The sequence below is a fragment of the Mchenga conophoros genome, linkage group LG13 (genome assembly GCF_057382185.1).
Source record: "Mchenga conophoros isolate Kocher_MC1m ecotype Shallow Benthic linkage group LG13, M_conophoros_male_GT1.1, whole genome shotgun sequence".
NCBI lineage: Eukaryota > Metazoa > Chordata > Actinopteri > Cichliformes > Cichlidae > Mchenga > Mchenga conophoros.
In genome coordinates, this window is record NC_140538.1 from 20,457,494 (window position 1) to 20,473,467 (window position 15,974).

The 15,974-nt window shown below is 41.8% G+C and overlaps 1 protein-coding gene across 2 annotated transcripts in view; it reads right to left on the reverse strand.

Annotated features, from left to right (window-relative positions):
* The window catches only part of slc35f3b (solute carrier family 35 member F3b), a 49,677-nt gene that overhangs the window by 17,434 nt on the left and 16,269 nt on the right, over positions 1-15,974 (reverse strand). The window contains exon 1 of one of the 2 annotated variants that reach the window (XM_085297117.1): positions 7,778-8,053. The exons of the other annotated variant lie outside the window; for it this stretch is intronic. Coding sequence (XP_085153243.1) covers positions 7,778-7,853 — 76 coding nt within the window. The 5' untranslated portion in view covers positions 7,854-8,053. Of the gene's footprint in view, positions 1-7,777; positions 8,054-15,974 lie in introns of those variants that run through there. 2 annotated transcript variants of the gene reach the window in all.

Here is a 15,974-nt window from a genome sequence, read left to right on the forward strand (position 1 = left end):
GGTCGCTTCCTACCTTCCAAAATGTTGAAAATGAGCGATCTCCCTAATGGTGTTTCCAGTGGTAATGATGTGCTGCGGGGAGCCTTTTGCCAATTCATCACTGCACTGTATGCTGTTGACTGGAATACTGAATGCACTTCAAAGGGCCTCGGTGAGGGAAGAATAAATTTAACTTGATTTGATTACGCTGTGGAAATGATTGTCTGACGGCATCAACAGGACACTCAGCTCTCAAAATATTGTCGCTGTGCCGTATCAGTTGTTGCTGTATACGCGACACTGTCTGCAGTTCTGTGAATGTGATCTGTGTAATAATAAAAGAATAAAAAAACCCCAAAACAAATAAAACCACCTTGTCTAATATAACCTGCATATTTTACAAAAGAGCTGTGTAAGGGGTCATCCATCACACCCAATGAGGCAATTCACTGCTACTGGAAGAGCTGACTCTGACCTTTCCAGGTGGTCTCATCATACCGTAGATTAACTCCCCTGATGACTCTTATGATAATGCCCCGGCTTCGCCGGGCTACCTATACTGGCTGCACGAGAGATTCACGTTCTGTTTATCTATCGCAAACGTCAAAAAGAGATGGAGTTAAGATGCGGCGCTGTTAGAGGAACCTGAACAATGTTCCCTGCTGCTGCTGCGAAAGCAACTGACGGATCTGACAGCACGGAGGCACAAAAAAAAACTAAAGATGATTCGAGATCGTTGTCATTGTCACCGCAATGAAGTGATGAATCAGCAGTGGCCAAAAAAAGAAACAGGCACACATGGATGTTTATCAAAGTCTTGTGCACAGGGGTGAGAATTAAGTTTCTCTATTCTGAGCTCTGAGGCCTCTTTGTCTTTTTCTGAAGGTCATCTCTTTATTGGTGCTGCCCATTTTGTGTCCTTCCTGGGCCTCCATCCCGCATCCTGTGGCTCTGACCACATCTCTGGACCACAGTTTAATCTCCCAAATGTGATAATGGACCAAGCCAATCAGCCCCCAGGCAGACTCTGGGGCCTAGCTAAGCATTATCAGCTCTGGCACACTTAGTGAAGTGACAACATTAGTGATATTATACAGCCTGTACTCCAGGCTGTGGCATTTACCACAATACTTAAATACAATAGTCTGTCTCTTATTAAATAAAAATGTGTCATGCAATAAAATACTAATTAAAGCCCCTGTAATTAAATGCAGAGCTGCAAGTATATCTTCCCAGACTAATGACTTAAAACGGAGCGCACTTCTTTTACACTTAGACTGATGGTGACTAATGATGCTCTATGAACCCTGAATGCCAGTAACGAACATATCGAGTGAACTCATCAGTGTGCTGGATCTGAGTCGATGGAGTGGCCCGGCAAAATCGAAGGGCCTCTCCACTAATGACATTTGAAGCTATTATGACCATAGATGAAATACTCAGACCGAGTCTTCTTAAAGTGTTAAATGATTCACCTTTTTAATTCATAATCTAATGTCAACCGTCAAGGTGAGTCTGTCACACTTAGCTGTCTGGAGCACAGGAACAGTGCATTTCTGACATTTTAATAATTAATCTCAGCCTTTGCGTGCACTGGATCGCAAATTAGTTTTAGTTTTAGATTACTGTGATAGAAAAATTAAACCCTGGATGAAAATGTCTACATTTATTCAACCCATTCTATGTCCAAATATACTTCATTGGATGCTAACGGACATCTGCAAAATTGCAGGAGACAAGAAGAAAGTGTTTCTAGGGGCAGCTTGTGATCTGCTCTGACAGCTGTGTATGGCTTCTTCTTGTTGCTTCCTCAGATACAGTCATCCCTACTGCTCGGTAGAATGAAAGCACGCTAGAATCATAGGATTTAATAAGCACAGGTAAACTATTAGCATCTATCTATTTATCTACAAGTGTATATTTGTTAAAATATGGCACAGTAAATCAATCTTTGTGCTGCAAGCTCATATATCTGCCTGAAGTACTTTAGTCCACTAAGCACCTCGTATGCCGGATACTGAACATACATCCCACTCCCAGTAGAGGCAAAGGACTCCAGTGTATGTTGAGATTAATCTTGTCACTATCGAGCCAGTTTTCACTATCGAGCCAGTTTTCCAGCTCCTCTCCCTCATAAGTCTGTGTTTCCCTGCTTCCCAGCCAGCCTTCCCACTTCTGCTATCCTCCCTCCCTCTGCAGTCTCTGCAGTGCAGATCTCTCCTGCTGATAGCTGCAAATCCCAAACGTGCCAGCAGAGCCCTGCCTGACTGCTCGCTCTCACACTTCACAGAACCGGCCGTGACAGGCTGAGAAAGTCTCGATACGTCCCTGTCTTTGCTCCCTGAACGGGCCACCGCCCAAGCCTGGTTTGCCAGGGCGGCAGGGTGCAACAGTAGGGAGTGTTTACCCGGGACCTCAACAAGGGGAGACGTAGTGGTAGGAGAGTTTTGTCTGTTTGGCAACACCTCCGTGGGAGCAAGAGTGCTCTGCCTCAGCGATTCAAGAGGGTAAACAGATCAATCATACACACACACACACTTCAGAGAAACTCTTCTCCTTTTATTTACTGTCTTTGGTTTTGCTTGGTGATGAATACAAATTAAGTAGTTCAACTTACTCAAGCCAACATTACAGCATGAAGTCTTTGTGTAAAAACCTTAAGGAGTCAGATCGTCTTAATTTTGACACTTTTACTTTTTAGTGTCATTGTACAAGGCTGAGGGAAGAAAATCTCTCATTTTTAAATAAAGTTACCCGCATAGTAAGGTATGACTGAGGTGTCTTTAAGTAAGTTGAACTGAACCTTTCACATTTTTTGTGTAATGCTCTGAAAAATAATAATAAAAAACAAGCAAACAAATTCAAAATCACAGTTCTTCTTCTTTAAACTGGTTTATGGCTGTCACACAGCATCAATCACTCAATAAATACCTCAATAAAAATAAATCCTTCAGATCCATGTTGACTTATTTGGTTTGTCAGGTCTGACATAAGTCTGAGGCAGAGTGTTTTAGAAATACTGTTTTCTTTTTGCTTGGGAAAAAAAGGCGATTTATATATATATACATATATTTTTAAAAAAAATAAACCATTAACTGTACTTTTATAAAAAAGGATGGTAATTTAATCGCAGAGACAGCTAGAAAGACAAGCAGCACACAGACAGCAGTTACTGTCTTTGTGGCCTCAGAGTCTGACAGACAGTGTGAGTCTGTGATACTTGACTGTGACAACTTGGTCAGGCCAAGCTGTCAGTCAGCGTCCTTTCAACACACCAGAGCAGGCTCATCTGACAAGCCTGTCCCACTCAATAACACAAAAGAGAGACAGGCGGAAAACACACCCTGCTGCGTCAACCAGCTGATAGGTAGGACCACATGGGCTGAGGGGACTAAAGGCCCAGAAGGGCAGACAAGGGTGGGTCAGCTGTTACTGATCCTGCTCTCCTTCGTTCTCGGTTTCTCCTTCAACCTCAAAGGACAGCGCGGCGACTTCCTCACCGAGGAGCAAACTTGTTGTTTGTGTCTGCCTTGACCTGCCCAGCTGGTTCAACAGATGCTCATGATACAGGTCAATGCTGCAGCCCCCTTCATGCCTTATTGGTTACACTGCGTGCATGCAAGCAGAGAGTGATTGTGCAGGTCTGCGCACTGTGTTTTGCAGCAGAGTAATAGCAATCATATTTGGCATCGGGTACGCTAAAGGATAACCCTGTTCTGAAGCAGCCCTCCCTCGCTTGCAGTGCCTTATACCAGTGAATGCACTGTGATGTACCCGCAGTTTAACAGACTGGCAAGAGTCCCAGCACTTTCTGCGACAAATCAATATTTAAGAGACTGGCCACAGCATTCCTGTTAAGGTAATGGAAAGGCAACCACGGCAGGTGTATGCTGAGTGTCTGCCCAAACTGTGGTTTTACTCCCTTTATTGCACCCCAAGGCCACTGATGACACAGGGACTCTATCAAATTTCACAAACCTGAGTCACGACTGCACCTTTTTTTTTTAACACATCTTAACCCTTTTATTGTGTCACTGCTGTGAGACACTCGCAGTTTGGCAATTGAGTTTTTAATGGCATCAAAAAGTATGTTCAACAAACTAACTGCTTACTCACTTTCACAGATGAAACGCACGTTTGCACACTCGAGTATTCACATTTCTGTCTAAATGGCTCAAATAAATATAATTTTTTACATTTTTGTTGTTAAATTATTTGTCATAAACAGCGTGTTAACCCAACCACAGCTGTAGCGTCTAGTCTGCTGGGTGCATTGTGTATTTGGAGAAGACAGGCAGTCTTCCTTCTCACCGAAAAGCTTTTGGATCAGCTCACTCGATTTAGGATTACCGCTGAGGAGCTTCGTCTTTACACATATTTATAGCGGGCTTTGCTTAAACGCACTGCTTTTACTATATAAATTACAAATATAACATACAGAAAAGAAGTCGTGCAACAAACCTCCAATAACGTTCGGCTTCACTCACAGCCCTCTCTGCACACACGCATGCTGTACTTGATAAACCTAAGCAAAAGCTCGGCCTCTTAATAAAACAAAAGCCCTGTCACTGTGTATTCAATGCACACTTATCAAGGCCCAAAGACCCGTTTCACTGGCTTTTAAAATACATTTAGCACGAAGATCAAGATTTACTTTTGCTCCTCTGACAACCAACAATTTCAACTCCAATTACGCTCAAAGAATGAATGTGAAGAATTTAATAAGGCTGAGGAAGAAACTCTAAGACGAATCCCACTAATACTCCCAGTAAGCTTTTTACTGATGTATCTAATACATGCACAATATGTACATGCAATATGTTGACCTCTGTCTGGCACATGTAGCCTGATCTCCATACTGAGGGTGCTGCTGCACATTTACATACAAATAAGACACATGCAAATGAGTACAAGATTCAAGATTCTGTCCTTGAAGCAAACATGCGGTGTTCGCTTTCTGTAAAGCAATGATTGCAATTCAGATTTTTATGTTCTCTGTCTTGAATCGTCCAAATCATTTATGTTTTAAAGTTGGCCCGTATGAATATACTTGGATCAGATAGATGCACAGGCGCAATAAAGCAGAGCAGGAAGGTCAAAATAAGAACTCCTAACATTGCCCAGCACTCAAGCGTCCAACTGCTTTAATCAAGTTAATCTAAAGGGTCTACTTCTCTATACAAAGGCTTTTAATTTGCTATCGTCTGAGTGGCACACATACAGAAACTCATGGTCAAAGTGCATGAAGCCTTTTGGGAAAGATTTAGTGTGCCCATAACGGCAGCTGGTGACCAGCTTCCCGGGGGGGCGTATGTGTGCTGAATCACTCTGAAAACGTGCCTGCACAGTTTCAGAGGATATAATTAAATTGCTGAGATTAAAGGGACGTTTATGAACTTCTTACCCCTGCTTATGAAGATAAAGGGACCGACATTCCCTAAAGACGCCATGGATAGAAATACGTTTAAAAGAGAAATCAATAATAATTATTGTCTATGAGAAGAAAACACAGAGGAAGCGGTAAATACTCCAAAGGAATGAATTAAAGCTGTAAGAGACAACATTGAACTGTATAACCAGAACCATGAGTCAACCAACAAAGAGGAGATCATAGGATGACTATGGAAATGCTTTGTGATGAAGAACAGATTGGTTACTATCCAGTAAATGTATCAATTCAAGCAATAAATGTAAGAAAAAATAGAATTTCATGTTCAAATCAGATACTGTACTTGTTGCTTCACGCTGTGTGGAAGTGTGCCTGTTCACTGGACACAAAAAAGAAGAGAAAAGACAGACCACTGACAATTCAAGACTGGGGGATAAAAAGTCTTTGACAGTTTGCTGCAGGTTGTTAGTGAGGAGAACAGAGTTTTCAGTGCTGGTGTTACATAAGCATGAGAGACTCTGAAAAGCTGCATGTTGATATGCTGTGGCCCCCTGTGATCCCCCCACTCCTCCACCACCACCACTCCTTCAAAGCAGCTGCTAAAAACGAGCAGCCGAGCGCTCACATCACAAACTTTACTGCTTTGACTCCCCTCAAAAATTTACAATACCGTTTCATCCCCAACACAAGACGCCTATATGCACGTTTTCTCTCCCCGCTGCCTCGTGTCACAGCAGAGTTTTTGTCAAGCCTGTATACACAAGCTTGTCAAATAACACCCCGCCATCCCAGCTATTCTGAAAATAAAACCCGTCGACCCTGAAATTTACACTAATGAGCTTAAAATCTTTGGTAATCCAGCAGCACGGATTATTCTGAAGTTACCCGGGGCGCCTTGTCTGAGTGTATGCAATGCAAACTAAACACCTCGGGCGTCGATTTCATCCATGTCCATTTAAAAACCTGCATAAAAATTGGCCACTCACCTTCCATCTGCTGGTTGAGTGATCGATTATGAATAATGAAGCATTTTCAGATGGTTTCACATTAATGCTCCAGACTATAGCAAACTCCCAAACAACAGGAGCAGAGACAGAGTTAAGTCTGAGTCAGCAACAACTCGAGCCCTGCATGACGGAAGCAGAGAGGTAAACAGTTTAACAAGTATTTATGTGACTGTTCTCTTAAATTTCTGTGTTTTATGTAACCTAATAGCTTTTTTTAGTGGCTTCACTGATGATCAGTCACCTTGAGCTTCAATACTGCACTGCACAAAAGTACAGCCGCCACCAAACCCGTCATGGTCACACAATGAGTTTGTCTATAAAAGCTCTGAGGTTCTAGTTTCATGTTGTGAGTTTGTCATAATGAGGCTCTATGAAACTCACCAAAATAATTGCAGTTATTTCTCTATTTGATCCAGCTGAAAGGTGAACATCTTTTCTGCAAAAACACTGATGTTCAGTAGTCTCGAGTAATAGATGGGGGGGGGGGGGGGGGGGGGGGGGGAGCATAACATCAGCTCTTTGCACAAGAATCAGGCAGAGGAGAACATCATAGGAGGGATACTGTACAGGCATCAAAGGGACTATCACACTATACTCTTTCAAGAAGGTGTTGAGAATGCTGCAGCAGACACACACACACACACACAAGACACACACAAGAACTCCGAGAGGTGTTGTCTCTTAATGATGTCAGCAGGAAATGCCAGCGCTCCTGCAGATCAGAGGGATTTTTAGACGAGACAGGGGAGACCCAGTGAGACCCAACATCAAGCTATGAGGAAGACTGAAGGACACTACCACGGAGCGTTTAATGGGACCACCGATAACACGCTTGCTGCTGGGTTCATGTCCCGGCTGCCCTGGCATTATCCGCTGGCATTTTAAGCAGAGACTCCTGCAGCCTGTGATGATGGGTACACGGGGGAGAGTGCGAGGGGAATCCCTGCTGCAATAACAACTTAAGACCCTCCCCAAGGACCAGTACATTTTTGGCACAGCCTTCGCGAGTCGCGCTCATTCCCAAAAATCAGTGCGTCAATAACGCAATCATTTAAACGCAACGGAACAAATTTGTCATCGTTGTCGTATAACGAGAGAAATAAAACAGCCTAACATCCAAGTGAAGCATCTGACATCACTCATGTAAAGAAAATGGATCTTGAGCCTTGATGTCAAAACCCACAAATATTGCATCATTGATTTGAAGTTGAGCGCTTGACTGATTCCCGTCGCTTCGTGTTGCTCACAGTGAGATTTTCTAAAGTTGATCCTTGTCTTAAAAAACAAAAACAAAAAACGATTCGTGAACAGAAATATTTGAGCTGAGCTCCGGTCTCTGTCAGAGGCACACCGGCAGCCCCCAGTTTGCGGGGGTACAGGCGGTCTCAACGGAACTCCCTACCTTCCACTTTGGTGAGGGTGAGCACCGGACTGTTGCAGGCGGACAGCGGGGCAACCCTTGCAGAGTGTTTCTTCATGATGATGAGCTCGGATGGGCAGAGCTCCGAACCGCTTCGACTACATCCCTGAGGCTGATTTGGTGCAGACACCAGACCTCTTGATGGGACCCTTGATGTTTCTAGAGCCGGTGTCCTGCTGTCTGTCCCCTCACATCCATCCAACCTCCTGTTTTTAATTTTTCTCTCTCTCCCTCTTCCCTCTCTCCCTCTCTCTCTCTACCTCTGTCGGATCCCCCCACCCCCTTCCTCCACTTCCCTCCCCAGATCTGCTGTATCCAGTGCGTCCTGGTCGGTCTCTCCTTCACGTACAGTTTGGAGATTGCTGCAATTCGCCAACGTCACGCATCCACCCACCACCCTTCGTCGTGAAACTCTGCTTTCCTCCCACACTCCCAGCAGCCGCGATCCCTCCGGGACAAAGCAAAGTCTGCATGGGAGTGAGTAGACGCAGTCGCTGACCCGGAGATGTGCGTTAAAACTCTGGGCTATAAATGGCCTGTGAGACAGATATGATGGGACCAGTACAGTTTAAGTGGGAGGCTGGTGTGGGTGTGTTTAGTCTATAAAAACTGCAATTATAGCTCATGATTATAATTAAATAATATGATGTCTTTTCCCCTCTTGATGAAGTAAAATCCTCACAATTAAAGCTTAATGAAGCTTCCAGTATCTCTGTAATACAGCTTGCTGATGGGCTTTTAACACGGTGGTTTTACAAGCTCATGATTTTTATTTGTGATTTAGTTGTGAATTGCCTTTAAGGTTATGTAATCTCAAAATTGCACAGGGGATTGCATGTTTTTGCATTTACTGCAAACTTCTTAGGAGGAATGCACCCACCCACCCAGTCTTTTCTTTTCTAGTTTCCCATCTCCCAACCATTCAGATACTGATGAGCTTATTGTGGATTGGTGTTGTCAGGGCTAATAATTAATAAGTTGCACTGATACCAAGCTGACATATCAGCGTCTACCTAAGAAAACTAAGAACACTGTGATACCTACGTATATGCACATGGTCTGGACCTGTTATTACATAGCCATGAATAAATTGCATATTATATTGTAGCATATCATTACCATATTAGCAGATAGGTGTACAAATAAACTGAGTGGCCTAAGTTGTTCTCCCAATACTTCTTCTCTGTGCTTGTCACATCTATGATTTGATAAAGATGTCACCGTTTGCATTCTTCTGATAACAGAAATGAGCCGAGGATATCTGGATTCTTCTTCAGGTGAACGAACGAGAGGCGCTGAAACCATTTCCAGTTCCTTGGACTCTTGTCTTTTTGATCTATCAACGACAAAACTTGGCTCTAAAGCCTGGAGTGACAATTCAGACTTGTGTGTGTTTCATAACTCTCTTAAACTGAAAGCTGTCCTTAAACTGCTGCTGTTGCAGCAGCTGGTCAGCTGAAATTGTGCCCCGGTGTGTCTGTGTCATGTCATTCCATGTTTTGCTTGTGTTTTATTCCTGAGCAACCATTGGTGGATACGTCAGAGAAGAGCTGTCAGCGATTCAAATTATCCAGCTCCATACTTATCAGAGAGTGCCTCTGATCCCTGTCACTATCAGAGTTAATGTCTTTGTAGACATACAAGTGTGTGTCTGCAGAGGCTCTTCATATGTAAGTGTGATCCAGCTAAAGGAAACTGTGCTGAATAATTCACTTTTTAGATCCACAGTCAAGCAACAATCCCTTGACCGTGGCTAACTAGGACAGGGAGCTCTAAAAACACTCTGCCCAGACGCATTCTGGCATCCCTCAGCAACCACTGGAAATGCTGCACTGGATCTACTGAATCCTTTACTATTTTCCACTGCTACACATACCTCCTGTGTTTGGGTTTGAAAAAGGGAAATGTCAGGGAGAGCGGATGAGGGCCAATGGATGAAGTGCAAGAGCTCACTGTGAATGAACTAAAAGAGCAGAACAGGATGCTTGATGGATAAACATTATAAACATGTCACCTGTGAATTATATTATTGTGTGTCACAGTAAAAATTTCCACAGCATGTATGTGTGTGTATGTGTGTTTGTAGTGTGTGTGTTTAAGGCTCTGCAGCTGCCAGATGTCTTTGTGAGCTGATGTTTTCAGCTCTTGGTGCCTTTGTGTGTTAAAGACATGACGATTCAGAGACTGTATACATGTTATTACCAATAGGAAAGACAGGGAGGTGGAAACAGGTGGAGTGGGTGAGATCATTAACAGATCCCAGTCAGTGACTCACAGACTTTTATCTGCAAACACGGAGGAGGATCAAACCAGTCCATGCTCTGAGACACCACATGACAACTCCCTCTCTCTAACAAACAATCTACAGCAATCAGTGTGCATGAGCTGTAACGGCACATAAAAAGCCAAATCCTTTGAGGTCCTGTCCCTGCACCAACTCAGCCGTATGAATCCTCCTTTTTATCCCTAAAAGAAGCAGATCCGCAAAGAGAGGCGATTATTCTTCCATGTACACAGGAATGTTCTAGTGTGCTCCAAAGAGCGGCTTGTACTTTTCTTCCTTTTGTTTATTCATGCTGAATAATGGGGGAAGCTACAGTAGCCATTTTCCAGCTCAAACAACACAGTTTAGCAGCACTGTGTGTTGAAAGATCAGGGAAATATTTGATCTAAAACAACATTAACACATACAGTAGTGTGCAGAAATCTTGAGCCTGCACTCATTTTTGTATATTTTGCTAAGAAATTGGGAAATACATGTAGCAAATTATTGAAACATAGTAGACAGTCACTGTTGTACCTCTCTCCTGAACTCCTCCATACTTATTGACAATCATTTAAAATTTGGATATATCACAGATTTTACATCTAGCTCTTGCGTAATTTGGCATAACTCAGAATTTTCTCCCTCTTCTCTCACATCCTGTGTCAGGTATTCACGGGACTTTTTCCTGTTTCTTTTTTTCTTTGTTACTTTCAGATACTGCTCACTTAGGCCTGCCACTCCTTTTTTATCTTTCAGTTATCTGATGATTTTTTATGTTTTTGAAGGTCACACAGTGCACCATGCGAAGATATGCCAATTTTTAACTATTAGCTCTTTGGGAATCAATTGTTGGTGCAAAAATACTATTTTATGCCAGTTAAACTGTGCTATCTTTTAGCATTTTCTGTAGATTCAACTAAAGACATTGGAACAAACTGAGTGTTTTTGCAACAGGCTGCTTGTAACAAAGTGACTAATCAAAATTGGTTCTTTATTAAATTCCCTGTTATATATATGCACAACACCAGATCTTCCCTTGAGTTATGTTCCTTTTCATCCATCCTGCAGTCAATTTAGAATCAGCTATTAAACTAAGTTCATGCATTTCTTTGGACTGTGGGGTGAAGCTGGAGTATTTGGAAAGAACCCACACAGACACAGGGAGAAGATGCAAACGCATGAGTTTCTTCCTGTGAGGCAACAGTGCTAACCACCAAGCTACTGTGTGCCCTCTGAAAATAGTCAGGTACAGGAGCCAGGACGGAATATGAGTGAAAAAAACAGCATGTCCAAAGAAAAACTTCCAAATGCTTCTAGAAAGTCTGGGGGGTTATCACTTTATAAAATTACACAAAAAAAAGTCACCATTTGGAAGAAAAATATAAAGAAATGAGATACTGCATTCCCCCAAAAATGTGGTGGCCTTGGGGAAAACATCTACAGCTATGCAAGGAAGACACAGAAATCCAGCTAGAAGTTTTCTTTGTAGCCAGCAAAAATCATAACAGGAAAGTAGTTTGAAGCAGAATCTCTGGGGAACAAACTGACCTACCTTCATAACCAAAGGGCAGTTTTTGCTTTGGATTAAGATGAAACAAGAAGCAAATCTTTTGATTAACTCCCTACTTGATATAACATGTATTCACTCCTTTTACAGTTTCCAGACTGTGTAAACTTGGAGCTGGATGGGAAGGAGTAAAATGAGGTGGTGTGGAAATCTATTTCACTGATAATGCATTCAAGTATTACAGCTGCAAGTTGGACTTGATATTGGAAGATGATTGACTCGGACTGCTAAAAGGTGTCCAAGAGTAAAAGTTTCAATGATTTCTTGTCTGACCTAAATAAAGTAACAGTGGCAGTACGAGTAAAAGTGCCCAGATTAATTTGTGCACAGCTGTTTTTTTTCTTACAGACAGTCCAAGCTGTTGTAGTGCATCTTTGCCAGACACTGCCAGATTTGTTAACGGCATTTCCTTATCCAATGACACTGCAAATCCTGATTCAAAACAAATCAATTCCTTGTCTTCACATCACGAAAGCCTCAGTTTGCTGAAATAAGGGAATATTGGAGGCGCCCAGTCACCTCCTAAAGGACGTGATGCAGTTCATTATGTAATTTTATTAAACACATGACCCAGGAGCCAGAACTAGCCTGTCAATTTATTTTGGTCAGTTTTACAATCTTCCTACTGACAAAGAGCCACAGCCTGGTACACTACAGTAAAGTAAAAAAGTAACAGATAAACCATCAAGTAACAGAAACCATTTTCTTACCATTCACCATGGGAAATGTCATTTTTTTTGTGACCTTAGTAGCTCAAAATAAAAATGAAAAAGGACATTTCCTGTGAATTAACCGAAAACTTTTTTCATTACAGGACAAAGTACTGAAAATAAAAACTGAATGAGCTGCCAGTATTGTAATTTTGCACTTTTATTTCTTGACATTTAAGCCAAAAGAGCTGCGCTGACATGTTTCTTTGTTTTAGTACAGCAGCATTTCCTAATAATGTAGAAAAGCTGAGACGTGCTTTTGAAATTGCACTTGTTTTCCTAAATATATATCAAGGATTAGTCATGTTGTTAAATGTCTTTACAACAAAAGTAAAGGAAAAAGGTGGAAAATGTTGCAAGTTAAACTTGCTGTGTTTGATGCCGTCACAGGGATGGTTCATGATTCAGCAGTAAACTGGATAATTTCCAGAGGTTCACTTTTTTGCAAACTTTTTCCACTTCATTAAAATGATCGAGCACAATCACAGTACACCCAAAGATAATGGGGTATAGACACACACATACAAAACAAACAAAAATAGGACAATTAAATTTAATGTTGCCATAAATATTAATGACTCATTATTATTGATGTAAAGTACTGGCTGTGTTTTCGTTCTTTGTTTCCTTTTTTAAAAAAATCTTCCCATTTCTGTCTCCCAGGGGACTTCTGACTCCTGATTATCAGAGAAGAATACGGGGCAAAGCAGCAAACATAGAGGCTGGGACTTCATTACAAACCTGAAAGAGCATGTCTTGCTATGCAATAATACCTCCCAGGGTGTGGAAACAGAAGATGAGGTTGTGGCATAGAGTCCTAAATAACAGCTTGTTCCCAGCACCGGAAAGGTCAAGTCAAATTAACTTTCCCTCTTCTGAGGTTCTTTACATCTTCAGAGAAAGACACAGCTCATCTCTAAAGGCAAGTGGCTGTCGAGGTACCGCAAACAGTGGCAATTCACAGGATTAATGGCCTTAGTGGGGTCCTCTGAGAATTAGAAAACCACTGCCAAAACCACTTTCCCTGTTTTTGTGACACTGCAGAGCTACTTGGCAGCACAGGCTCGCGCTGGTCTTTCACATAATCTCAGATACACCCTTGGGACTATAAATCTCTGCTGCCATAGTGTAACTGATAACACAGCTGCAGGGACATTTTTGTTAAAATACAGACTGAAAGTCATTGAAAATATGTGTTTACACAACACATAAATTCAAAATGATTTTTAATGGATTTTGCAAATCCCTTGTTGCCTCGGTGCATTGCAGTCTTATTGCTTTTCTTTCTCTATGCAGGACAAAAGCGCCATAAATATTTCATGATAGAATAAACAATAATATTCTGATCCAGCGCTTCCACATAATTAAGCATCTGTGGTGTTGCCATCCACAGTGTCTGGCACTCCCCACAGTAGCAATGTGTGTGCAGTCTGAGAGTATGCAAACACAACATCTTTCTTCAGTGGACTTGTTCAGTTTTTGGCTGGCAGGATGATTTGTTTTACTGAAGTTATGGAAAAATAATCATAGAGTTTGATAAAAATGGATAGAACTAATAACCCATATTCTCACATGTGACCTTGATTATCCTATTATCCTGATAGCAGGTTAGTTCTTTATCTATTTATGATTACATCAAAGCTGCCAAATTACATAAAAATTCAAATATATTTACTTTATTCATTTAATTTCTCAGCAGCTTATTAGTGCCCAATAACATTTGCAAACCAAAATTAACAGTCTGACTAGCACTTTGCAAAGGTTGTAAACAGGTGAAAGAGATTATGACCTCCAACCACTCAAAACACTGTCGGAAGACAGAGAGCCAGACGGGGAGGCACTTTAAAATGTGGGACTACCTCTTAATTACAACCACAGCTAATAAAGTCCGTCCGCATCTCTTAAATGCCGTCAAGTTGTACCACCCAGTGATAGCACTTGTAATCACACTCTGTCCCGGTGGCCCACGCTTAATCAGGAAGAGTGAGTCTCCTTTAAATTTACATCCCACCAGAGGAATCAGCTCCTGCCAGCACATTTCTCCTTCCTAATTAAGGATGTTTCAAGTCCACCACATGTTAAGTGTAAAAGTCTTATTTGTGGTGCAGCTGTGCACGAACACCAAAAGGTTTTATAATCCTGTAAACAGCCCAGCACACTGGGCAGTGGTGAAACACGAAGGATTTGGGCCACTACTACATGTTTATGCCAGTTAGGAAAATTGAAACTGATGCTAAGGCAGGTATGTTGAAGGTTACTTGTAAATGTAACTTGACTCTTATCCTTATTAATACATAATTGGTCTTGCCTTGTCTTAAAGACCTCATAGTACTATTTCATTTCAGTAGAGCACTCCACTCTCAGACTGCGGGCTTACTTGTGGTTCCTACAGTATTTAACAGTGAAATGGAGGCAGAGCCTTCAGCTTCAGGCCCCTCGTCTGTGGAAACACCTCCTCCTTTGGATTCAGGAGACAGATATCATCTCTAAAGTTTGGGATTAAAACTTTCCTTTTTGTGTCCCTGAATCCTCCCTTAGTTATGCTGAAATAGGTCTAGACTGCTGAGGGCACTGAGCCATTGACCCTCCATGCCTTTTTCACTACTTTGCATTTAAGCATTAGTTATTGCTCATGTCTGGCTCTCCTCCACACACTGTCTCCCTCGCCTCATGCCCAACCAGTCAAAGGAAATGGCCCCTCCCTGAGCCTGGTTCTGCTGGAGGTTTCTTCCTTTCAAAATGGAGTTTTTCCTTCCCACTGTTGCCAAGTGATTGCTAATAGGGGGTCATGTTATTTTTGGGGGTTTTCTCTCATAATTTTGTAGATTCTTTATCTTACGATATAAAGCCTTCAGGCAACTGCTGGTGTGATTTGACATTATTAAAAACAAAATTTAATTGAACTGAACTGAACTGAATTTATATTGTTTCACCTACATAACGACCCATCTGTTATTTACACATATAATAAATGTGACAGACAGTGACAGAAATAAAACAAGCATTCATCTTTTTATGGCAAACATCAGTGAAATCAAGAACAGGATATAAGAGATGCAGTAGGCATCGTAATGTTGGTTCAGCTTCAATTTCTGCTTCAGGTGTGTAGCCACTAAGCAGGATGTAAAGAAGGCATTTTTGAGGGTTGAGCTTAATATTATTAATGAGATCACTGTTATTATTCTCATTTACAGAAATATTGTGCACCTGTTTTAATGGCTTTCAGCATCCGGTTCTATCGTCCTAGTCTCTAACTGCCATCTTCATCACATTTCTTAACAAAGCTACTGATGAAAAGAGCAGGTTCGGTTTGAGGTTACCTCACCACTGCGCGAGCTCTGGTTTCATCATTTGCATGATTGTATTTGCTTCCTCTGCTCGAGGAAGTTATTTAACCATGACACACTACATGAGCAGAGACTTTAATCCTTGTACCACGCTTACCGGTTAGAGTGAGAAGTTTCCCTTAGGAGATGGTTTATGTCTGCTGAGAAAGATATTTTACCTCCACTAAATGGCACTGGCTCCCTCTGTTGTCAGGTTACAGTATGATTAATTCCTCTCTAAGCCTTACTGGGTAGCTTAGCTGGGGAAAAAGTAAACTTTGGGACATGTTAAACTGATTTTCAGTTTAAA